The sequence below is a fragment of the Trichomycterus rosablanca genome, chromosome 12, assembly GCF_030014385.1.
Source record: "Trichomycterus rosablanca isolate fTriRos1 chromosome 12, fTriRos1.hap1, whole genome shotgun sequence".
In the NCBI taxonomy this organism is placed as follows: domain Eukaryota; kingdom Metazoa; phylum Chordata; class Actinopteri; order Siluriformes; family Trichomycteridae; genus Trichomycterus; species Trichomycterus rosablanca.
Window position 1 is genome coordinate 11,085,568 of NC_085999.1, and position 26,307 is coordinate 11,111,874.

The 26,307-nt window shown below is 39.8% G+C and overlaps 1 protein-coding gene across 1 annotated transcript in view; it reads left to right on the forward strand.

The window, feature by feature from the left end:
* Positions 1–26,307, forward strand: part of enox1 (ecto-NOX disulfide-thiol exchanger 1) — a 40,430-nt gene that overhangs the window by 10,690 nt on the left and 3,433 nt on the right. Inside the window, exons 3-11 of the mRNA XM_063006684.1 lie at positions 41–208; positions 307–513; positions 1,935–2,168; positions 16,014–16,226; positions 18,948–19,054; positions 21,707–21,824; positions 22,834–23,018; positions 23,664–23,771; positions 25,271–25,330. Coding sequence (XP_062862754.1) covers positions 41–208; positions 307–513; positions 1,935–2,168; positions 16,014–16,226; positions 18,948–19,054; positions 21,707–21,824; positions 22,834–23,018; positions 23,664–23,771; positions 25,271–25,330 — 1,400 coding nt within the window. The remainder of the gene's footprint in view (positions 1–40; positions 209–306; positions 514–1,934; positions 2,169–16,013; positions 16,227–18,947; positions 19,055–21,706; positions 21,825–22,833; positions 23,019–23,663; positions 23,772–25,270; positions 25,331–26,307) is intronic.

Below are 26,307 nucleotides of genomic sequence, written 5' to 3' on the forward strand. Positions count from 1 at the left end.
GTTCTTAAAAGTTATGTTTTACTATATATTTGTCCTTTAGATTCCATCTGCATTCGGGCCTTTGACCCTAACCTGGGCATTATTGCACCCATCAACCCCATGATGGCAGGGATCAGTCTGGTGCCTCCACCACCTGTGCAGCCTGAGCTACCTGTAATCAAAGAGATCATCCACTGCAAGAGCTGTACACTCTTCCCCCAGAACCCCAGTAAGAAGTCCTACTGTTCTGTGCCTCAACAAATGCAAAACATTTCAATCAACAAAAAGAGTAAAGTTTGTGTTTGATTCTCTGTGTGTATCCCGCAGATCTGCCACCTCCGTCCACCAGAGAGCGGCCTCCTGGCTGTAAAACAGTGTTTGTTGGTGGACTCCCGGAGAATGCAAGTGAAGAGATTATCCGAGAGGTGTTTGACCAGTGTGGTGAAATCATTGCTATCCGCAAGAGCAAGAAAAACTTCTGCCACATTCGATTTTGTGAGGAGTTCATGGTGGACAAGACCATTTATCTGTCTGGTGGGTTGATTTGTACAGCTAGGTCTGCTGCATGTGCTGGGCAGATGCATATGAAGAGTATCTGTAAAAAATGTAAAGAATTCACTTAAGGCGTATACACTCATCTGCCACTTTATTGGTTGCACATATACTGTACAGACATTCATTGGCCATTTTATGATCTGTCGCTCTTCCTTTTCTTTGTACATTTTGTCAAACCCCCCATACCCCATTCAATGTAAATATAAATATTTGTGAATATGCATTTTAGAAATGGCTTCATTCCCTTCTACCATCACATAATAACAGGCCAGTTAACTAGGTGATACTGCATCACATCAGACTTTCAGCTTTATTTAATAGTAGCCAAATGTCATAAAGTACATTTACAGCATTTGATAAACAATCAGCTTGGTTCAAAATCACAACAGCCATAATATCAGCTGCAACCCAGTCTGCATAATTCTGTACTCTATAGAACATAAAAAAAAGTATATAAGATTAGGTCTATACCAGTAAAGTCGTTGATATTCTTATAACTATAGCGGTATAGTGGTTCTCAACCAGAGGGCTGGGGCCAACTACAGGGCCTCAGTGAGCCTAGAGGAAGGGATCTCATGCATTTGATCGAGGGGAGTAAAAATCATGTGATGGGACGGGAGACCTCCTGTGATGTCATATAAATCTACTTTAAACTGCCTATAGCTTACAGTGGATCTTTGGAAAAGGACAAATATTTGATTCGCCCACCTCAAAAGTGCAAAAGTCAATGAACTGCAACTACAAATGATTCCGATTCAGTTGTAGAAGTAGATCCATTTACATTTTCGGCATTAAGCAGATGCTTTTATCCAGCGACCTACAGTACCGTGACAGTATTTTGTCTAAGCAATTGAGGGTTAAGGGCCTCGCTCAGGGGCCCAACAGTGACAACCTGGCAGTGGTGGGGCTTGAACCAACAATCGTTGGATTACTAGTCCAGTACCTTAACCGCTAAGCTACAACTGCCTACAGTTAACTGCAGATCCCAATGAAACAGACCAAGTTGAGGAAGCTTATACCACCAGTTTATCATAAGTAAACCCACTACATCGACCAAAATCAGAAAATACCAAGGTAATTACCTTCATCAAGGATTTATCGAAATTTCCATGAGAAAAAACGCAAAACCTTTTGTAATCCTCGCTGAAAGTGTAAGAATGAGATCATAACTTGTGTCAAGGGGGTCCCGGATACAGGGGAGGTCTAAGAGAATAAAGGTTAAGACCCGCTGCACTGTAGCACACGATATGTTGTATGTGATACAGCTTTTGTTTACATCATCCAAGTAAGCAGGCTGGCAATCAATGTTATTGATTCTCTTAGTGTATCTGTATAATGACTTTTGAGTTACATTCATTTTGTATTGTGATATAAGTAAAGACTGATGTGTGTTTCTTCAGGTTATCGGATGCGCATCGGTTCCAGCACTGATAAGAAGGATTCAGGTCGCATCCATGTGGACTTTGCACAGGCGAGGGATGACTTGTATGAGTGGGAATGCAAACAGAGGTTACTGGCACGAGAAGAACGGCACCGTCGCAAAATCCATGAAGATCGTTTATTACCTCCCTCGCCCCCTCCCATAATGCACTACTCAGAGCATGAGGCAGGCCTGCTGGCTGAAAAATTAAAAGGTATTTTTTTTTTCTGAATGCATAGTCTTGTTTACCATGGCTCCCTTTCATTAGAACATTTATCATCATTACTGTTACAGAGGAAAACAGCAGATGCTCCAGAGTGATTTGTGAAGTTCAGTGCAGTCTGCTTGGTCATGTCTAGTGTTCCCTTTGTATTCTAGACCTTTCTTCTGCTCTCAGATGATCCACAGGGTGATAATGTAATGATGGATAGTGTCCCTCAGTGCTCCATAGTCCAGTCCTATATATTTTCTGCATCTGCAATCTTAACCATTCCAGCTGTTATTTGTAATTTAAAACCCTGTGTTTAGTTAGCATCAGATGTGTACAGTATGAACTGGAAGACATTATACTACTAGTCTAAACACTGCTGGAAACATGAGCAAAGAGGAAATTCCAAAAGTCTGTATATAAAAGTGATATGTTGACAGTTACTAATTCATGAACAGTTGTGTTTAAAGTAAACTCTATTCTAAAATAAAAATGTACACATACACCGATCAGCCATAACATTAAAACCACCCCCTTAATTCTACACTCACTGTCCATTTTATCAGCTCCACTTACCATATAGAAGCACTTTGTAATAATAATAATAATAATAATACATTTTATTTATATAGCGCTTTTCAAGATACTCAAAGACGCTTTACATAAGACAAATAATCAAAACAAATACGTACATACACCATACAAATCATAGTACAAAATCAAAATAGTACATCAACATCAAGAATAATTAAGATAAAAACAAAGAGAGCAGCATAAGACAGTTCATTAAAAATTAGCTAAATTATGAGAGAGAACAACAAATATAGAACAATTTCTTAAAATTAGACAGAAACAGGACAGATTTACATGCAATCAGGAAACTGAAAACTTTACAAGTTTTAGGATCTAGGACTTCACATTTCTGTCGTGATCTAAGTATAAAAACTATTAAAAAGAATAGCAAAAATAAAAGCATTTATTTTGTGTTGTTACAAGTTAAATGCCACTCTGAATAGATGAGTTTTGAGAAGTGACTTGAATTTGGACAGGTCAGGACAATCTCGTAGGTGTTTGGGGAGAGCATTCCATAAAGATGGAGCAGCTATGGAAAAGGCCCTGTCACCCCAGGTCCGGTGCTTGGTCCTAGAGGGTATGGACAGTAGGTTAGCCTCAGAAGAGCGAAGGCTACGGGAGGGAATGTGCTGATGGAGCAGGTCGGTGAGGTAGGATGGGGCCTGATTATGGAGAGCTTTGTGAGTGAATAGAAGAATTTTGAATTGAATGCGTTGAGCAACGGGAAGCCAATGAAGTTTTTGTAGAACAGGTGTAATATGATCACGGGAGCGAGTATGAGTAAGGAGGCGAGCAGCTGAATTCTGGATATACTGAAGTTTTTTTAGTATTTTGTTAGATGTACCATAAAGGATGCTATTGCAATAATCAATTCTGGATGTAATAAAAGCATGAATCAAGGTTTCGGCGGCAGAAAAGGAGAGTGATGGACGTAGACGTGCTATGTTTTTTAGATGAAAGAAAGCAGTTTTGGTGATGTGATTTACATGGCGGTCAAAAGAGAGGTTGCTATCAAAAATTACACCAAGATTTCGGATGTTAGAAGACGGAGACAAAGTGTCATTATCAATGGTAATTTGAAAATTTTTTGTGGTTTTTGCCAGGGTTGTAGGACCTACGATGATCATATCTGATTTTTCACAGTTTAATTTGAGGAAATTAGCTTTCATCCACAATTTCATTTCAGTGATGCAATTTGTCAGAGTGGAGTGAAGTTCAGTATTAATGGATTTGGAGGAGATGTAAAGCTGAATATCATCAGCATAGCAGTGGAAATGTAAACCATGCCGACGTATGATGTCACCAAGGGGGAGCATATAAAGAATAAACAAAAGGGGACCTAACACTGAGCCTTGGGGAACGCCTTGGGACAGTGGAGCAATGGCAGAACTACAATTGTTGATATTAACAAACTGTTGTCTGTTTATGAGATATGACCTTAACCACAAAAGGGCAGTACCAGTGATGTTGACAGAGGATTCAAGGCGGGACAGAAGAATGGAGTGATTAATGGTGTCAAAAGCTGCAGTAAGATCAAGGAGGACGAGAATATTAATTTGTCCAGAGTCTGAGGAAAGAAGAAGGTCATTTGTGACTTTGAGGAGGGCTGACTCAGTGCTGTGCTGGGGGCGGAAACCAGACTGAAATGATTCAAATAGATTATTGGAATTTAGGTGATCTTTGAGCTGTGAGGCAACAACACGTTCCAGTATTTTCGACAGAAATGGAAGATTGGAAATGGGCCGAAAGTTACTCATAATGTTAGAGTCAAGTCCAGGTTTTTTAAGTATGGGAGTAACAGCAGCCAATTTGAGTGATTGAGGGACTGAGCCAGAACTAAGAGAGGAATTGATTATCTCTGTGATAAGTGATGAGATAACTGGAAAACAACCCTTAACAAGTTTGGATGGAGCAGGATCCAAAACACAAGTGGAGCTTCGCATCCCTGTTAAGATCTCAGATAGGTCCAAAAGAGACACAGGTGAGAACTGAGACAGAGGCTGAGTAATAAATTGAGATGAGATAGGCGGAGAAACAGAGATGACAGGGGAAACTGTCAGAAAATTGTGGATATTCTCAACTTTTGTTTGAAAAAATGAGAGGTAAGAGTTACACTTGTCAACTGTAAAGGAATTGGTAGTATTGTCAACTGGTTTGAGAAGTTTATTTATTGTGGAAAAGAGAGTCTTAGGATTTGTTGATCCAGCATGTATGAGTTCGGAATAGTAAGTGGATCGGGCTGCCGTAAGAGCGTCTTTGTAATGTTGAAGATAATCAGAATAAATCTGATAATGTACTGTTAGACCGGTTTTCTTATAAAGTCTTTCAAGCTGGCGTTTACGGGATTTCATTTGGTGAAGCTCAATTGTGTACCATGGTGCGGAATGACTAAATGAAACAAATTTGGTTCTCAAAGGAGCCAGCTCATCAAGACATGAGGCGAGTATGTCATTATAGTAATCGACAAGGTCAGATGAATTACTAGACAGTACAGGACAGACAGACATCTTTTTAACAAGAGAATCTGAGAAAGCAGAGGGAGAGATATATTGAAGATTCCTGAAGGATATTTTACGTTTAGCTCTAGTGATGGGCCTAGTGACCTCAATGTCCATGATGATTGTCAAATGATCAGAGACAGTAAGGTCATGGCTGGACGGCTGATGAACTAGGACACCAGTAGAGCAGACAAGGTCAAGAGTATGACCTTTTTTATGAGTTGGAAAATGTATATGTTGTGTGAAATTAAAACACTGTAACAATTCCAAAAATTCCCTGGCAAATTTACAGTTGTTGTCATCAATATGGATGTTAAAATCACCCATAAGCAGTACAGAGGATGAGAGGGCACTAAGCTGGGTTAAAAAATCTGAAAAATCAGAGAGAAAGGAAGCGTTTGGCTTTGGCGGACGATAAACTACAGCAGTGACCAGAGGAGTAGGCCCTGACAACTTGAAAGCCAGGTGTTCAAAAGAAAGAGCAGCAGGAAAAGACAAAGTGGTTATTTTAATATCATCCCTATAGACTGCAGCAACACCACCACCTCGCCCTTCCATACGAGGTTCATCAATATACGAGTATCCCATTGGCGTGGTCTGATTTAACGTAAAATAATCCAAGGGTTTATGCCAAGTTTCAGTGAGACAGAAAAAGTCTAGTTCACTGTCAGATATAAATTCACTGAGTACAGTACTTTTTGTGTTGAGTGAACGAACATTAAGCAATGCCATTTTCAAGTGGTATTGTTGTGTAGTTGGCTGTGAGGAACGAGGAAGAGAACGGAGATTTGCTAAGTCCACTCCGCGTTTCCCATCCCACTCCGTGGACAGCGTTGTCATGGAGACTACACCGCTACTGGTGTGCAAGGCAGCAGCGCTCTGATGACGTGTTTGCGGAGCGACAGTGCGCACGGCTGACCAGAAGGATGGAATAGCGTTACCGTTTCGAAGATAAACAAGCTTTCTCCGGGAGCCCCTGTGAATATAACGAGGCCGGCGAAGGAGTCCAAGCTGTTTGATGACTGAAATACACGATGGAGTAGTGCAGTTGTTGAACTTCCTCAGCTGGTCAACGGAATAGTTCAACATCGTGCCGATCCCAGGAAAACTCATCCACCGTTCACCACCGGCCGCAGACGCGATGTACAGTAGAAAGAACAAAAAGTATCAAAAGCACAAATAAAAGTATCAAAAGTAACATAAAAGAAATAGATCCACAAGGTGTGTAAAAAGATGAAAACGAAAAACGATAAAAATACAATAAAATACGGTAAAATACTTGTAGTTCTACAATTACTGACTGTAGTCCATCTGTTTCTCTGCATGCTTTGTTAGCCCCCTTTTATGCTGTTTTTCAATGGTCAGAACTCTCCTAGGACCACTACAGAGTAGCTATTAATTGGGTGGTGGATCATTCTCAGCACTGCAGTGACACTGACATGGTGGTGGTGTGTTAGTGTGTGTTGTGCTGGTATGAGTGTATCAGACACAGCAGCACTCCTGTAGTTTTTAAACACCTCACTGTCCCTGCTGGACTGAGAATAGTCCACCAACCAAAAATATATCCTGCCAACAGAGCCCTGTGGGCAGCGTCCTGTGACCACCGATGAAGGTCTAGAAAATGACCAACTCACACAGCAGCAATAGATGAGCGATCGTATCTGACTTTAAATCTACAAGGTGGACCAACTAGGTAGGAGTGTTTAATAGAGTGGACAGTGAGTGGACATAGTATTTAAAAACTCCAGCAGCGCTGCTGTGTCTGATCCACTCATACCAGCACAACACACACTAACACACCACCACCATGTCAGTGTCACTGCAGTGCTGAGAATCATCCACCACCTAAATAATACCTGTTCTCTGGTGGTCCTGACCATTGAAGAACAGCATGAAAGGGGGCTAAAAAGCATGCAAAGTAACAGATGGACTACAGTCAATAATTGTAGAACTACAAAGTGCTTCTATATGGTAAGTGGAGCTGATAAAATGGACAGTGAGGGTAGAAACAAGGAGGTGGTTTTAATGTTATGGCTGATCAGTGTATGTAGAATGACTTCTAATAAACATATTAAACATTTCCTGAGCTGGATTATATGGACATAAATGAGCGAAAATTAGCATTTTATTATTTACAGCAGAACAGCTATGCATATCTTGTGTGTAGTGTTGAGTTTTTTTTTTCTTAAAATACAGATGTGCCTCCATAATTTGTTATTGACAGCTTTAACTTAGATGCTTTTACTTTGCCTGAAATCCTTTTAATGGATAATGGATAATGATTGGCTTGTCTGAGGTTGGGAGTACCGGAGGGGATTCCTCATGACTGCTGCAATTATGACCTCTGCTGGGGTATTGATGGTGCCTGCACAATGAGACGGGGGATAATGGAGATCAGTGTGTGACTCTCCGTGCACGATACAGATCTCCATATGAACCCGCCTTGTGCAGGAGAAAAAGAGGTGGTTGGTTACTGGACACTTGTGCAGTAAAGAAGGTCAGCAGTAGTAAAGGAAGCGAAATGCAATCAGGTACTTGGAAATGACTAGATTGGGAGGAAAATTGGGACAAATGTATTAAAAAATAAGCGGCAGGCTATTGTTTATTCAAGACTCAAAACCATGCAAAAACCAGAAGCTTTATGTTACTTAGCTGTAGTACTAATGTTATTTTGTTTACTCTTTTACACTGTATATATCAAACCAACAGTGGATATAAGCAACTGCCTTCCCATGCCTCTGAAATATTTCAGCTGTTTCATTTAGATGATGGTGAGTCGACTGCAACCCCCACCTCATCAGCAATCTTGGCACACAGTCAAGCATTTTCTGTTCTCTCTTTTCTGTGGTGTTGGTTCCTTGCACCGTGCGCTCGTGTATGTTAACTGAGCCCAAAAAGCAGCAGACAGACTATCTTAGATACAGCTCAGTATTCTTTTTGGCACAGGAACACTCCACTTTGAAATTAAACAGTCTGGTTTGCTCAGTTGTGCAGCTTCATCTCATTTTGTGCTACAGTAATATTAACAGGAAATAAAAAATCAGGCTTCTGTTTCAATGTGAACGGCAAGCAGGAGGGTTGAGACCTTTGTGTTTAAGATGCTACACTATTAAACACCAGGGTGCACCTCTGCACTAGGCTGTTTATGGTAAAAAAAAGCCACTTCACCATACAAACACAATAGTACAAGCTCTTTTCCAGTGTAACTTACATGAACTCTGTCTGATCATTATCAGATTTTGGTAGTTTCTGGGTTATTTTGGAATTCATCCCAAACCGTGTTTTTACCTAAGTTATATGTTAAAAACCCCAAAAACATAAATGATAGTGTACCAGGTTGACATACACTGATCAGCCATAACATTAAAACCACCTCCTTGTTTCTACACTCACTGTCCATTTTATCAGCTCCACTTACCATATAGAAGCACTTTGTAGTTCTACAATCACTGACTGTAGTCCATCTATTTCTCTACATACCTTTTTAGCCTGCTTTCACCCTGTCTTCAATGGTCAGGACCCCCACCGGACCACCACAGAGCAGGTGTTATTTAGATGGTGGATGATTCTCAGCACTGCACGGACAATGACATGGTGGTGGTGTGTTAGTGTGTGTTGTGCTGGTATGAGTGGATCAGACACAGCAGCGCTACTGGAGTTTTTAAATACCGTGTCCACTCACTGTCCACTCTATTAGACACTCCTACCTAGTTGGTCCACCTTGTAGATGTAAAGTCAGAGACTTGTAGATGTAAAGTCAGAGACGCTCATCTATTGCTGCTGTTTGAGTTGTTCATCTTCTAGACCTTCATCAGTGGTCACGCTGCCCACTGGGCACTGTTGGCTTGATGTTTTTGGTTGGTAGACTATTATCAGTCCAGCAGTGACAGTGAGGTGTTTAACTCCATCATGGCTGCTGTGTCTTATCCACTCATACCAGCACAACACACACTAACACACCACCACCATGTCAGTGTCACTGCAGTGCTGAGAATGACCCACCACCCAAATAACGCCTACTCTGTAGTGGTCCTGGGAGAGTCCTGACCATTGAAGAACAGCATGAAAGAGGGCTAACAAAGCATGCAGAGAAACAGATAGACTACAGTCAGTAATTGTAGAACTACAAAGTGCTTCTATATGGTAAGTGGAGCTGATAAAATGGACAATGTGTGTAGAAACAAAGGTGGTTTTAATGTTATGGCTGTTCGGTGTATGTTGTATAATAGTATTCAGCTTTGCATGCAGAATGGCAGAATTGGCATCATCACATGGGAAGTGGTGTCTCAGCGGATAGGATACTGAGCTATTAACTGACTAAGCGCCACTAAGCACCACCTCTGAATCTTTAATCGAATGGATTAATTTCATTATATTTTTCTCAGTGTGTGATTCTGTGTGAATAAACGTAAATATGAACACATTGATTGAATTATTGCAGTTATCTAATTACATATCCCAGAACAAACCCAGTGGATTTGGTGTCTTTTGACTAGCTGTGTAATCTGCTGAAGGTGTTTTATTATTTAATTATTATTATTTTGGTGAATAAATTAAACAATTACATTAATTACTCCTTCCGCCTTATTTCTTTTTACAAAGCAGGTGCTACAATAATTAATTTATATATATATATATATACAGTATATACAGTGTATCACAAAAGTGAGTACACCCCTCACATTTCTGCAGATATTTAAGTATATCTTTTCATGGGACAACACTGACAAAATGACACTTTGACACAATGAAAAGTAGTCTGTGTGCAGCTTATATAACAGTGTAAATTTATTCTTCCCTCAAAATTTACTCAATATACAGCCATTAATGTCTAAACCACCGGCAACAAAAGTGAGTACACCCCTAAGAGACTACACCCCTAAATGTCCAAATTGAGCACTGCTTGTCATTTTCCCTCCAAAATGTCATGTGACTCGTTAGTGTTACTAGGTCTCAGGTGTGCATAGGGAGCAGGTGTGTTCAATTTAGTAGTACAGCTCTCACACTCTCTCATACTGGTCACTGAAAGTTCCAACATGGCACCTCATGGCAAAGAACTCTCTGAGGATCTTAAAAGACGAATTGTTGCGCTACATGAAGATGGCCAAGGCTACAAGAAGATTGCCAACACCCTGAAACTGAGCTGCAGCACAGTGGCCAAGATCATCCAGCGTTTTAAAAGAGCAGGGTCCACTCAGAACAGACCTCGCATTGGTCGTCCAAAGAAGCTGAGTGCACGTGCTCAGCGTCACATCCAACTGCTGTCTTTGAAAGATAGGCGCAGGAGTGCTGTCAGCATTGCTGCAGAGATTGAAAAGGTGGGGGGTCAGCCTGTCAGTGCTCAGACCATACGCCGCACACTACATCAAATTGGTCTGCATGGCTGTCACCCCAGAAGGAAGCCTCTTCTGAAGTCTCTAAACAAGAAAGCCCGCAAACAGTTTGCTGAAGACATGTCAACAAAGGACATGGATTACTGGAACCATGTCCTATGGTCTGATGAGACCAAGATTAATTTGTTTGGTTCAGATGGTCTCAAGCATGTGTGGCGGCAATCAGGTGAGGAGTACAAAGATAAGTGTGTCATGCCTACAGTCAAGCATGGTGGTGGGAATACCATGGTCTGGGGCTGCATGAGTGCAGCAGGTGTTGGGGAGTTACATTTCATTGAGGGACACATGAACTCCAATATGTACTGTGAAATACTGAAGCAGAGCATGATCCCATCCCTCCGGAAACTGGGTCGCAGGGCAGTGTTCCAGCATGATAATGACCCCAAACACACCTCTAAGACGACCACTGCTTTATTGAAGAGGCTGAAGGTAAAAGTGATGGACTGGCCAAGCATGTCTCCAGACCTAAACCCAATAGAACATCTTTGGGGCATCCTCAAGCGGAAGGTGGAGGAGCGCAAAGTCTCGAATATCCGCCAGCTCCGTGATGTCGTCATGGAGGAGTGGAAAAGCCTTCCAGTGGCAACCTGTGAAGCTCTGGTAAACTCCATGCCCAGGAGAGTTAAGGCAGTTCTGGGAAATAATGGTGGCCACACAAAATATTGACACTTCAGGAACTTTCACTAAGGGGTGTACTCACTTTTGTTGCCGGTGGTTTAGACATTAATGGCTGTATATTGAGTTATTTTGAGGGAAGAATAAATTTACACTGTTATATAAGCTGCACACAGACTACTTTTCATTGTGTCAAAGTGTCATTTTGTCAGTGTTGTCCCATGAAAAGATATACTTAAATATCTGCAGAAATGTGAGGGGTGTACTCACTTTTGTGATACACTGTATATATACATATTATTTCATTTTTTTTGTTTATGCATTTTCTCCCCTTTTTCTCGACTTTTTAGTACGTCCAACTGCCCGATTGCGTCACGCTTTCTCTCCACTAATGCCGACCCCCGCTCTGATTTGAGGAGAACTAAGCTAACTCACGCCCCCTCCGACATGTGGACAGCAGCTGTATGCATTTTTTCACCCACACTAGATGAGTGCATATTTCAGTATCAGCCCTGTGTACGGAGAGACACACCCTGATCCACAATCTTTCCCCGCCTCTGTGCAGGCGCCAGCAGAGGTCGTGTATCAGTTACGAGGAGTCCCTATCCAGCTTAATACCCCCCTCCTATATGAACAATAACGTTGTTCATGTGGCCGCTCAGCCCAGCCGGATGGCAGAGCTGAGATTCTATACGATGTGTCCGAAATCCCAGCTCTGGTGCGCTAGTGTGTGTTTTTACCGCTGTGCCACCTGAGCGGCCCCTACACTAAGTCATTTTGATTGTGTTGTTTCTGAATAGCTGGTAACTTGGAAACTCCTACAGATTTACAGAAGGGGGATGGTAAAGGGTTTTAAAGAAGAGTGTGGAGATTTTCACATTTCAGTCCCGTCACAGCTGTAATAATGAGTGGCAGATGTGCAGTCTCATTAAACTAGAAGAATTATTTTTACTTCTTTCAGATGGGATGCCTGCCATGGGAATATGGGAATTTGGTTTGTTCTAGGCAAGGCAAGGCAAGTTTATTTGTATAGCACCTTTCATACACAGTGGCAATTCAAAGTGCTTTACATAAGGAAAAATTAAAAGCATTAAAACATTCCTGAGATCTAGAACCTCAGAAAGACTTCTTGCAAACATTTAGTTACAATTAAGACAACATGAAATTCAAACAAGAGAGATAAAAATTAAGAACATGAAAAATGTAAAGAAAATATTGTAAAATATACCCTACAATTTGGGAAATACGAAATTAAAACAAGAGAGATAAGCAATTAAAACATGAAAACTAAAAGAAAATATAGTAAAATATACACTACAATTTAGAATGTTCACTACTCTATAAAAATAATTATTAAGAGCATGAAAAACTAAAAGAAATAGGGTAATAGCAAAAATTTCGAGCTCAATCATAAGCACAAGAAAAAAGAAACGTTTTTAACCTGGATTTAAACATTTCTACATTTGCGGAACATCTAATATCTCCTGGCAGTCTGTTCCAGTTATATGCAGCCCAACAGCTAAATGCTGCTTCACCATGTTTAGTTTGGACTCTGAGCTCAACTAGCTGAACTGAGTCCATGGATCTAAGAGATCTACTAGGTTTATATTCTCTAAACATATCTGAGATGTATTCTGGGCCGAACCCATTCAGTGATTTATAGACCAGTAGCAGCACTTTAAATTCTATTCTGTAACTAACCGGAAGCCAGTGTAGAGATTTTAGAACTGGAGTGATGTGCTCAGTTCTCTTCGTCTTAGTTAAAACTCTAGCAGCAGCGTTCTGAATGAGCTGTAACTGTTTAATGGTCTTTTTGGGAAGTCCAGTTAAGAGACCATTACAATAGTCCACCCTACTGGAGATAAAAGCATGGAGCAGCTTCTCTAGGTCTTGTTGGCACACTAGACCCTTGATTTTGGCTATATTTCTAAGATGGTAGAAGGCTGTTTTGGTGATGGTTTTAATATGGCTGGTGAATGTAAGATCTGAGTCTATTAGAACGCCAAGATTTCGGACTTGGTCTTTGGTTTTTAGAGCCCGGGAACTGAGGTGCTCACTGACACTAGACCTCTTTTCTTTGCTGCCAAACACCACAATCTCTGTTTTGTCCTTATTTAACTGTAAAAAATTCTGGCTCATCCAGTTATTGATGTCCTCCAGACACTGACACAGTGAATCTATTGGGCTGTAATCATCTGGTGAGAGAGCCAGATATATCTGTGTGTCATCTGCATAACTATGGTAATCAATGTTGTTAGCCTGTAGCATTTGGCCTAATGGCAGCATATAAAGGTTGAACAGAAGTGGTCCGAGAACTGATCCCTGGGAGATTCCACATGTCATAGCCACCCTGTCAGATTCACAGCTGCCAATAGTGACGAAGTAACTCCGGTCTTCTAAATAAGACCTGAACCAATTAAGGACTGTTCCGGAAAGTCCAACACAGTTTTCCAACCTATCCAGCAGTATTCTATGATCTACAGTGTCAAAGGCAGCACTAAGATCCAGTAAAACCAGAACTGATATTTTACCCGATATTCTAATCAGCTGAAGGGGCAGGGTGTGGCCCAAATAGCATTTTCTGCTTTCACTTAGACAGCTGCTCAAGAAGTCAACAGTCTCACAGGGTTTCCTTACAAAAAAGCTTAAAAATCAGGCCCCTTATATAATATTTATGTTTTGCTTCTAGAATTAAAATTGCAGATATTTTGGGAGCAATACATCCTGTTTGAAGTAAGGAATATGTTTCTGCTTATGTATAATAAATGCTGATTTATAATGAAATTAATACCACTAAATGGTAAACACTTTTTATAATTCTGTATATAATAAATGCAGATTTATACTGAAATTAATATGACCAAGTGGTAAACACTTTATACAGTGAGTTGTTAGAATAATTCCCTGTGCTAAGGCAGTAATGTAAGGGTAATGCACAGGATCTCATTATTGAAGTGGTCTGGCCTGACCTTTACTGAACCGCGTGCTGACAGATTTCAATTATACTTGCAATGTTGGTAATGCATTTTTAAGCAGTTCACAAGAGGCCACACTGAATGCTTCTGCCTGAGCCGTATTACTCAGAATAATAGTTAAGGTTAAGATGTCTAGGTGAGCTGTGCTGCTTACTTACTTATAGGCTTTGACCTAGCTTTGAATGTAAATGTTTCATCACAGTCAAATAAGATTGTAAAAATATGCATAGTAGTGGTAGCTCAGTGGTCAGTTTTTGGTTTGCATGCACAGTGAGACCAACATGACCATGACCATATTTTGGCCATGCCTAGTATCTTTAAATTGAGTGAATTAAATAAAAGTTATACCTTATGTGTAGAGCTTGTTTTAAATCTATGACTAACAAATTTGTTCTAATGTATGGCTTCGGAGAAAAGCAAGTGCAGGTGATTGTCAGTCAGAAGAGATCACATGAAACTGTGCCTTCATGCCTCATCTGCAGGCCAAACTAGGCAGCGCAGAGGGACATGAGGAACAGGTGATTGTCAATCAAGAGGGATCGATAGATCACATGCAGTTGAGCCTCTGTGTCTCATCTGCAGGCCAAATTGAGCAGCACAGAGGGACTCGAGGCACAGGTGATGGTCAGTTAAGAGAGATTGACAGATCACATTAAAACTGTGCCTTCATGCCTCATCTGCAGGCCAAACTAGGCAGCGCAGAGGGACACGAGGCACAGGTGATTGTCAATTAAGAGAGATTGACAGATCACACGTAACTGTGCCTCTGTGTCTCATCTGCAGGCCAAACTAGGCAGTGCAGAGGGACACGAGGCACAGGTAATGGTCAATTAAGAGAGATTGACAGATCACATGCAACTGTGCCTCTGTGTCTCCTCTGGCACAGGTGATTGTCAATCAGGAGAGATTGACAGATCACATACAACTGCGCCACCATGCATCATCTGCAGGCCAAACTAGGCGGTGCAGAGGGACACGGGGCACAGCTGATTGTCAATTAAGAGAGATTGACAGATCACATGCAACAGTGCCTCCATGCCTCATCTGCAGGCATTGACAGATGCCGCTCAGGTGGCGCAGCGGTAAAATACGCTAGCACACCAGAGCTGGGTTTTCGAATACATTGTGTCAAAACTCAGCTCTGCCACCCGGCTGGGCTGGGCGGCTGCATGAACAACGATTGGCTGTTGTTCATAGGGTTTGGGCCAAGCCGGATCATGGGTCCTCTTAACTGTTGCAAGTACGACCCCTGCTGGCTGATTGATGGGGCCTGCACAGGGCTGAGGAATAATTCTGATCAGGGTGTGGCTCTCCGTGCACAGTGCTGATTTATATATATGAACTTGACTCGTGCAGGTGAAAAATGCAGTCTGTACTGAGCATGTGTCAGAGGGGGCGTGTGTCAGTTGAGAAGCGTCCTCAGTCAGCAGTGGAGGGTTGAATCAGTGGAGGATGCAATCAGGGTACACGACTAGATTAGGGGAGAAAATTGGGGGAAATTGCGCCTCCATGCCCCAACTGTCAGCCAAAATAGGCCACACAAAGGGTACTCAACCCTCATCATGTATGAGCTCGAAACATATGTTACAAAATTGTATATTGACTGTCCAAGAAACTGTTTCTAGATGACTATCATTATGTTCAAATCAAGTTTGCATTGTTTAGGCAGCTTGAGAGGTGAGTTGAAATTGCTGTTTGAGGAACAGCAGGGACTAATACATCAGTATAACCATTACAAACAGCATGTCTAAACTGATTACCTTTATTATGTTAACATTTTTTACCTTTTTTCCACAGATGACAGCAAGTTCACTGATGTCATAGCAGTGCTGTCTACATGGATAGAAAGAGGCGAGGTGAACCGGCGGACAGCCAATCATTTTTATTCCATGATCCAGTCAACCAACAGCCACGTGCGGTGCCTGATGAACGAAAAGGCCCAACATGAGGATGAAATGGAGCAAGCCAAAGAGCACTTCAAGAACTCGCTGCTTGTCATCCTCACCCAATGTAAGACACGCAGGATTTTTATACACACGCTGCTTACCTAAAGATGCTAATGTAGTGTTGCCATGACAACAGTCATTCTTTGTTCAGTCTAAGATTATATGGGATTCTACAGGAAGCGTGCACAGTCTTTGATCTGATCGGGGGTCCTTTCATGATCTAAAAATGGCTGGGTTTTCAAGAAGGGCCACTGTAAATGGCTTCATCTAGCACACATCAAACTGTAATAACACACAGACTACTGTAGCTTTTAGGTGGGGGCAACACCTTTTCTGCCTCTTTGTGCAGAGCCTTATTTAGGTCAGTCATTCAGAGGAGCTAGATGAAGTATAAGAAATGTCAGATCTAGCCTCCCATATTAGGGAACCAGTACTCACAGAATGGCCCAGGGTAAGTACAGTCTCAGTAAAAGAAGCCTGTCTTAGATGGAACTGTTCAACCTAATCTACAGGTAGGCCAAGTTCAGATTTACCTGATGAGAAATATCATACATACACATTTATTAAGTGTGCAGTTATCTTTTGAATAGACATTGTGTAATTTATATCTTGATGAGAAAATAGAATATCTTTCTGCAGTCAGTTTTTAGTTTGATTAATTCACTTTTAATATATCATGTCCTCTGTACAACTCCCAATTTGGCTAGTATGTATAATAATCATATTTTAATTTTTTAACTTTGTGTATTTGGCTTACCACTGCTTTGGCAGGGCACAATTGGCTTAACCTTGCTCCAAGAATGTACATAATTTAAAACATGCTGGGATTTGATGCCAAGAGCTGCATTTTTCTTGAGTGACCCCTTAGCACCCTGGCCAACCATGACCTGCCACAGATGAACAAATGCCCATGCCATGTGATATAAGAACAAGTAACAAGGCCAGGCCTATTGATCACCAGTCTCATAAGCCCAAACTTCTTGCTATGAGAGTTCTCAAAAGCATATACTGTAGCTGTATGTTACATGTGTAATAAACACGTTACATAAACACTGTTAATAATGAGGATTATTACAGTCAAAGTCAAGATGATGTTACAAAAAGCTCCAGCTTTATAAAAATACAAACACCAGGATTTGCAATTAAGCTAAGTGGTGTGCTGTTACCCACAACAAAGAATTATTTGCTTGTATTATGAACACAACTGTAGGACCAATTTTCCAAGAGAAAACTAGTGGGCGTGGCCTGCAGTCACATTAGGCAAAATTCATTATTATCTTTTAAAAATGCATTCTCAGAGGGCGCCCAGGTGGCACAGCAGGATATTCCGCTAGCACACCAACACCATGTTTCTGAACCTTTCGGTTTGAAATTCGGTGTTGCCACCGGTCGGCTGGGCGCCATCTGGTGGGCATAATTGGCAGGGCCTGCAGCAGATACTAATTGGCCACCGTATCTGCAGGGTGGGGGCCGGACTATGTGTTGGTGGGTGGGTGGGTCTTCATACGCTGTGTAAGGACCCTGATTGGCGGAAGAGACGCCTGTGCAGAAAGCAGGGGCGAGAAGAAGAGGGCTGTACACGTGTCGGAAGAGGCGTGTACAGCGACATGCTCTCTTTGGATGCAAACTGGTATCTCTCAGCAGCGGAAGACAAAATTTAGTGCGCTAAATCGGGAGGAAAATGGGGAGAAAATGCATTAAAAAAATGCATTCTCAGTTATGTATTCTCATCTTCAGATCATATATGGCTCCAAGCTCCATATATGGACTTGCTAAATATGCCAATATCAATCTACCTACAAACAGACTATTTATCAAGCTTATTATCATTAACAATAGGTGGTGTAGTAAAAATGTTTTTCACATGACAGTGTGACAAAAATGCCACCAGTTATCATTACAACAGGCGGCTTAGTAAAAGTCTTTTTCACATGCCGGTGTACAATTAAAGGCTTATGTACAGTTGACTGGGTAAAGGATTTTGTTTTAATGAAACCCAAATATATGTGCATGGATCTGTTATTAAAAACATTTACTACCAGTCAAAAGTTTAAATAACACCTGATAATAGACAATTCAATTTTACCTGAAGAGAAAAAGCATGTGTATGTAAGTACACTTCATTAATGATGAAATGATAAAAGCAGAAAGTGAATGAAGATGGGTTAAACAATGGTTAAAAGAGTTTGAAGAGTTAAAAGAGTATTTTAACAATACAAATTAAGAGTTTTAATTTGTGTAACACTTTCTGGATCACTGCATAATTTAATGTGTTGTATTAAAATTGAGGCATTTTTCTTAACCAATATTCTAAAAGCAAGAATATACAAAAACAAAACTTTGGACTGGTAGTGTACATTATATATTAAATATTACAGCTATTTGGTTTGTAAGCTTGTTTTGATAAACAGTTAAAAGTCAGATCAAAAGGCAACATTTTACAAGAGGTGGAATTTTACTGAGTATCTAGCACCCACAATCCAAAATTCATGATTTACATAAACTCATAAATTGGCGTTTTATTCCAAAATTAATTGTTAATGGCGCCACCTGTCAACATCATCACAAAAAAAACAGAAGTTGGATATTTCACCCATTGTATTATGTTGCCTTCCTCAGTCCTGAAGGATCTGTATCAACAGGTCATAAAATGTAAGTACAATAGAGCAGGCACTATCAGTAACCTCACTAGGAAGGATGATGGGAGGTTTCTGATGTGTGGCTCTAGCTGGCATATGGCTGTACGTAAATGGCTTGTCTTGTCTGACTTCCCTGTCCACTAAAGTTGAGCAGATAATGGCCGTATTCATCGCTGCCACCCGTCAAAAGGCATGGGACCATTTCTCAAAAGCACAGCGCAAGAACATAGACATTTGGCGAAAACAGTGTGAGGTTGGTATGTCTCCTATCTTCTTGTCATGCCGACTCCTCAGACTGCATTGCAGCTATAGCTGCTAATGTGAATTTTGGGACTTGTGGCTGCTACAGGTTTTTGGAGTCTCACAGATAAACCATTGCAGATTTTGTATTCCGATTTTTCACTATAAAGAACAACAGCTTTCTCTGCTAAAAACTTTAGAACCTCCCATGTTACCATGTTAACAAATAATTCTAGAGTTACAATTATTATAATAATTGACAGCTTAATTTTTGATTACCTACCAAACTCTAATAAAGAGACGTTATTGGTATAATAGCTTTGACAGTAGTAGATTTTACATTTGTAACTTTTTACATTTAATTTTATTAGCTTAATTGTAAAATTTCATTTTAATGGTTATTTTCTATAACTCTAAAATGATATTTTATATACATTGAGTAATCTGTGTTTTTTCTGTGAGGCCCCAACAATTCCCTTCATCTGAAATATGTAAACTATGGCTCTGATTTACCAAAGATTTAAGTTTATAAATGTGCCAACAGCCTCTTTTCGACTGTTAGTTAATAATCTACAATAATCAAATTTTAATAATTAACGAATAATAGTTAGATAGTACCCTAAAGAACATATTTTGGAGCGTTTTGCAGTTGAAGTTGATCTGTAAAAACATTGGAAATCTTTTCTTTCTTCTTTTGTCAGTTAAATAAAGATTCAGTATTACAAAACGTCCCAACTTTTTCAGAAATGGGGTTTGTAGATGGAACTTTCAACATTTTCAGAGCAAAGTAAAAAAGACGTTGTTTGGTTAATTCTGTTTGTTAAAGCTATAAGGTAAACTCATCTGTAACAGCTGACACTTGATTTGAATTGAGAGTGGAGCTACAGCGCTCTTTCTTTCTCACAGAATTGAGATTTGCCCACCCTCAGTGTGCATGTGCCACTTCAGGGTACAAATGTGAAGACAAACATGCTACAGTTCTAACCTGAACAGATACATTTTTAATGCTTTTATATTATTAAACTAATAAATGGCGGTACTGGTACTACTGGTAAATTTAAAAACATTTCCAAAAAAAAATCAGACTTAGTACACTCAGTACAAAAACTATATATTTAATGATTAAACTGTTTAACATGTTGTTTTTTGTACTGTATATATACACGCTGATTCTAACTTAGTGTAACACTTCAGCTGCTTAACAGTCTTGGTAAATCAGAGCCTTTTAATATTCATACAGTTCTGTAAGCCCAGTCATTGAAAGGAAACTTAACATATACATGCACAGAACAAGTCAAGGTAAGATGCTGGACACTTTATCAAGGTGACTTTGGTGCAGTGATTGTCCAAAATAGATTTTGATGCCACCATTGTGAAATCTTGGAACTTGGTACACCTGTCTGACACATAAATGTATTCATTCATTGTCCTTTTTATCACCGCTTCATCCTATTCAGAGTCGCAGTGGGTCAGATTCACTGGGCAAAAGGCAAGAAACACCCCAGACAGGTTGCCAGTGTATCACAGGGCAAACTCCCACACACACATATACCACGGGGAATTTTGTATCTCCAATTAACCTGACTGCATGTCTTTGGACTGTAGGAAGAAATCAGAGCACCCGCAGACACAGGGAGAACATGCAAACTCCACACAGAAAGGACCCCGATTGCTCCACCTGGGAATCAAACCCAGGACCTTCTTGCTGTGAGGACCTTCTTGCTGTGCTACCAACCGAGCCACCATGCCACCCTTGGTGCATACGTTCATTGTTCGGTGTTGGGTGTGAAGGAACATAGGTAGCTTGCATAAAGCCCTGACCTCACACTGCAGAACACTGTAAGAGGAAATCAAGTGTGAGCCAAACTTTTCTGTCCAGCTTCAGTGCCTAACCTTACAGATGCTCCTACCTCATTGGCACAAATCCCTACCAACAAACTTCAAAATGTTGTGGAAAGTGGGCTGTGACATCCACAAAGTGGTGGCCAACACTATACTTATGCCCATGGTTTAAGAATGGGATGTACAGCAAGCTCATGTGTCCCAGTACGTTTGTCCATATAGTGTATTAGATATAGCCTAATGATCTGTATCAAAGCTTTAGGCTTATCATCATGGGACTATACCAAACGGCTTTGTTTTTGCACATCTCTAATGCTCTAACGCTAAAGCAGACAGTTCACTGCAGCATCACTGAAGATATTTATTGACTCTGAGCTGCAAGATTTCACACCAGTGGCATTAAACTACTTCACCGCTGATCCCTATAATGACTATCAGTGGATCAGTAAGCCAGCACGTTTGTGTCATTTTTACATAGCCTTTTCAGTCCCAGACAAATGGAGCATCCAACCTTGTATCAACTTAGCTGTAGAATGGCAGAGCCTCAGAGTGCACAGCAGGCTGTACTGAAATAAATCAGTCAGCAACTGTCACTTCACCACAAAGCTGTATTAAAAGCTTGTTTTGAGCTTAAAGATGCCATATTTACTCTACTAGTTTACATTGTACAGACAATATAGACTGTACCATTGGTAAACTTCATGTTGTTGAACTTCTGTTGCCACTAATGATGTGTGCATGTCTCTTGCTTCTCTATTCTGTTTTTGTTTGTGGGTGTGTGTGATTGGGTGATTTGTTGTATTTGTGATTATGGGATTTTTAGGAGCTGAGAAATGCTCACAGTGAGGAGATTATGGGAATTCGAAGAGAAGAAGAGATGGAGATGTCAGATGATGATTTGGAGGAAAACCCCTGTAAGAAAGTTCGAATGGATAACACAGGTAAAACTACAAGTGTTTACCCAATGATTGGGGATTGCTTGTTTTAATTACCAGCAGTGATGTGGCTGAGGGTACATAACAATGTAATTGACTCTGATCTCTGGGTGAAAGATATTACATTCCTATCTACCCATCAATCTAAGAAACATTTGCCAGCTTGAGGCACCTTTTAGATCATGTGTCTTGGCAGAAGCATGTTAGCTGTTTTTATCATGTAATTCATGTTTACTTACCACTTCATCCTGATAAGGGTCATGATAGATCCAGACACCTGAAAATTACCTTGACAGTGTGCAAATCAATTACTGGACACGAGACACATACCCATTGGTCTCTCAATCACTTAGGGCTATAGACTGATTACCATAACTGATCAAGATAAAACCATCTTTATGTTGTCTTACAAGAACAATTATTATTTAAGCAAGATGAGTCTGTTTAGTATGTTTTCTTTGTGTGTGTCAATCCCAAATGTATGAATTAGATAAATTGTGTTGTACCACCTTGTAGTAATATTTGGCATTTACTAATACAAGCAGTGCCAACATTAACATCAGATGTTGCTTGGCCGGCCACCCTCCTCATTCTCAGTGTATGTCTAATTGTTGAACGATTAGAAAGAACAAGTTTTAAGATTAGGTAAAGGCATTCCTAGCATATAGTAAACAAAACAACTAAAATAAAATAATAATATTTAAAAAGTTTTGTTTTTTTTACAGTAAAATGCCACAGCAATGTTTTCAAAAAGACCCTGCTGTTAATCTAAGGAGTATGTGATAATAGTAGTCTTTATGCTTTGGGCTTTTAAACATATATGTTGAACTCTAGATACACATTCCTTAAAAAGCAACTGTTTTCCACCATGTTCTACTGATTTACTTATGACCAATGCCAACCACTGGCTGAGTTGCTTTTTATTGCTATGCATCTGCCTACCTGGGCTTGCACTTGCTTCCTTTAAGACAAGTGAAGCAACTTTTTAAATGTCTCTCTCTTACTATATCTGCAGCCCTGGCTACACACTCATATGGCCTGCGAGAAGAGAATGACAGTCTGCGCTGGCAGTTGGATGCCTACAGAAATGAGGTAGAACTGTTGAAAAAGGATCAAGAAAGGGTGCAACATCCTGAAGATGAGCATGGTCATGATCAACAGCTCAGCTTACTCCAGCAGAGCATGCACAGCATGCAGCAGGTAGCATATTCTTACACGACTACAGAACATCTAATGCTTGTATAATTATAGCAGTGCTGACAGCTCTGGAGGATCTGCCCTGAAGAGCATGCCATCGGTTCTTTAGTTAGTCTTTATAAAGCATGAAAAGACATACACTGCCTACACAGCCATGTTATCTACTCCTACTTACTTTTAACATTCTCACCACTCATCTTTATTTTTGATTTGATCTAAAACTGTTTTCAAAGCCTTTAGATTTAGCATTTTAAAGAAGGAGTTAAAACACTAAACATTGACTGACTTCTTTGCAGGTTTACTCTTAATAAAAAATAATAAAAAAACACATAAAACTTCATGAATCTTACAAAAATATCTGCCACTACATTAGAACCACCTATCTAATATGGTCTGATTCCATTTATTAAGACAAGGGCACACATGGACTTGGTATTTAATAAACTGCAGTGATAAGTGCACTTTCAGTTCTCTATCAGATGCAGCAGATATGTGGTTTGTATTTTTTACAGCTAACAGTCAACCCCAAAATAGTTTCCATTAAAAAATTTGTATTCTTGCTGGTGATCTTTCTTTTTTGCATTCTTAAACTACAAAAAATTCACTGCCTGTTTGTTCTTAACAAGACCATGGCCTCTGTCTTTACAGCAACTGCTTAGGCTCCAGAATGAGTTGAAGCGGAAGGAGCTGGAGTTGGAGCAAGCCAGAGACGAGCAGCACTACTTGGAGGGAGAGATCTCTAGACTTAGAGAAAAGGTGAGATTAACACAAACATTGGCATTTAGAGAGATGTAACACATATATGTTTCAGCTCTTAAGTTTTTAGCTTTTACCATAATTATTCAGTAGGATTTAGCACAGGACTCACACCATTGTTTTCTTCTTATCCATTCTTGGCTCTAAGCACAGCTTTCTAACACTGGGCTAAATTTACTATTTCAGAATAAATCTAAGGTCTTCTGACTTCATTGTGATTCAAGGCACCCAGTGACTAAGGCAGTAAAGCTACCTTAAAACAGCAGTGAAACTCCAGCTGTAGGCTTGGGGTTCTTTATCTTAAAAGTCTTTTTTCTTTCTGTAATTTAGACTTGGTCTGACCTACCAAGAAGCTCTAATTTAGTTTCATCTCTCCAAAGCACGTTCTCAGAAGGACTGGTTTGTCCATTCTGGCTTTTTGTGTCAGCAGGGGTCCACCTGGGCCTTCTACCTCATAGTCTTTTTTTATTCAGACACAAACTGATGGTTTGATTTGAAACTGTTGTACCTTGAGCTTGAGGGTCCACTTGGGTGTGTTCTTTCATTCATTCTGACAATCAGACAATCTGTCTGTTCAATACTGGTATATTTTTTCCTACGACCCCATTTAGAGGTGGCTACAGTCTCATGGGCATTAAACTTTTTAATATGAATAATATTGGCATATGTGGTTACAGGAGTCTCAAGCTCATTAGAGATGTTCTTGTAACCTTTACATTCAGCATGTTTGGCTATTACCTTTCTTATCTTCTCAGAGCAGTCTCTGCCTTTCCTTCTGTTCACCATATTTAATGTGATAGTCACAGTAGCACCAAACAGCAAAATGAGTAATTTGCTTTTTTTCAACTGGTCGGTTGACTGATTATAAGATGAAAACAGTTGTAAGACTAATTAAATCTGAATAGTCTAATTAAATTATTACCCCAATGTAATTATTTCTTCCATGTTTTAAAGAATACCAAAAACTTTGCCAGAATACTTTGTAGAATAGACAAAAAACCCTTAGTTTTTTCGCATGTGCACTCCTAGTGTAGTTTAATGCAGTGTTTCCTTTAGGTCCAGGGGTGTTGGCAGATCTGACGACAATTTAAGTCATTTAAATTGAATCATTCCATAACATTGTATTCGTTTTCATAGTTGATAATAGTGGATTGGACTTATCTAAAAAGTCGCACTTTTACATTGAAATGATACGGTATAGATCAATTTTAAAATCCTAATACAGTAACTACACAATCAACAGAATCTGAAAGGTACTGCAGCAAAAAAGTCTCACATTAAAGTGTTTATTATAATAGAAAGTCTTTTATTGTAATACATGCTGCTAGGTGGTGATCAACCTAATATAACTAACCTGTGTAGCTGGGTTTGTGTTTATGATTTAGTAACTTCAAGTCAAACTCCTTGTTGTTTTTTATTATTTGGTTCACCCTCTATGTATTTAATATAATATTTCTGAAAAATAATAGATAAAATCTATATTTTTATTTTGCTTTTAGCTTTTAAACAGCACAGACTCTGTGGAGGGGACAAACCTCACCAATGACCATTCAGAAAAGGTAAATAAAAGGTTTATTTGTTAGTGGGGTACTGTATCCTGGACTGGACTAGCCGATTGAACATATGTTACTAAATATGAGAATGTAAAACAGACACTGTGTTTTGAGCATCTTTTAATTTGACTGGGAAAGCATGTGACCAAACACAGGGTAAAGGAACGTCTTAACATAAATTAGCTCTTCAAACAGCTATATTATTAGTTTGACCAATTCACTGTAACCTAATATTCAGGGATTTTGGGGACATTTTAATTAAAACTGAGTGGCCTTTGAGTGGACACACACATTAGCCTCCTAGTGGATATAATACACCACTAAACAGTTCCTAGAGATTCATTCTTTAAACTTTTCAAAATAAGAAATACCGATTTGTTAAAACACAATTACGTTATTGTTTATTTTATTGTTAGTCTCTTATTCTGCCTTATTTGTAAATTAAACTTCATCATAAGCATCTATGTATTGGATAAAACTGCAGTTGCAGGCCTCCTTATAGGAGGACTGTTGTAAAAATATGTTGTTTGTTTGAAATGGTTTTATGCCTGGTAGGCGTGTAGCATATTTTCTGGATAATATTGTGAATGTCTAGCTCATTTAGCAGTCTGTAGGAAGTGGAGACTTTACAGAGCTTGTGTAATGTAGCTTACACAGAGGTGGTCTGCAGATCAATGTTGTCTGCGGTACATTGATTTTGAGGTGCATATATTGACACATTTAAAGGGAATATTGATTGGCAAGCCTATCAAAGACTAAGTAAAGTCAATTTATCTGAATCAATGTAAAAAAATAAAATTAATATAGGTACCATTTATACTGCAAACAGCATCTAAATAGAAGCTGTATGTATGCATTGCTGTGACCTCATTTCTTTAAATCCTTTAAGTTTGAGCAGTCTGCAAAGTGAAGTGAGGGAAACATGGATAAACATTTATATCTCTGAGTGAAGCCTAATGCTTTGTATGTTTAGTATCAATTTT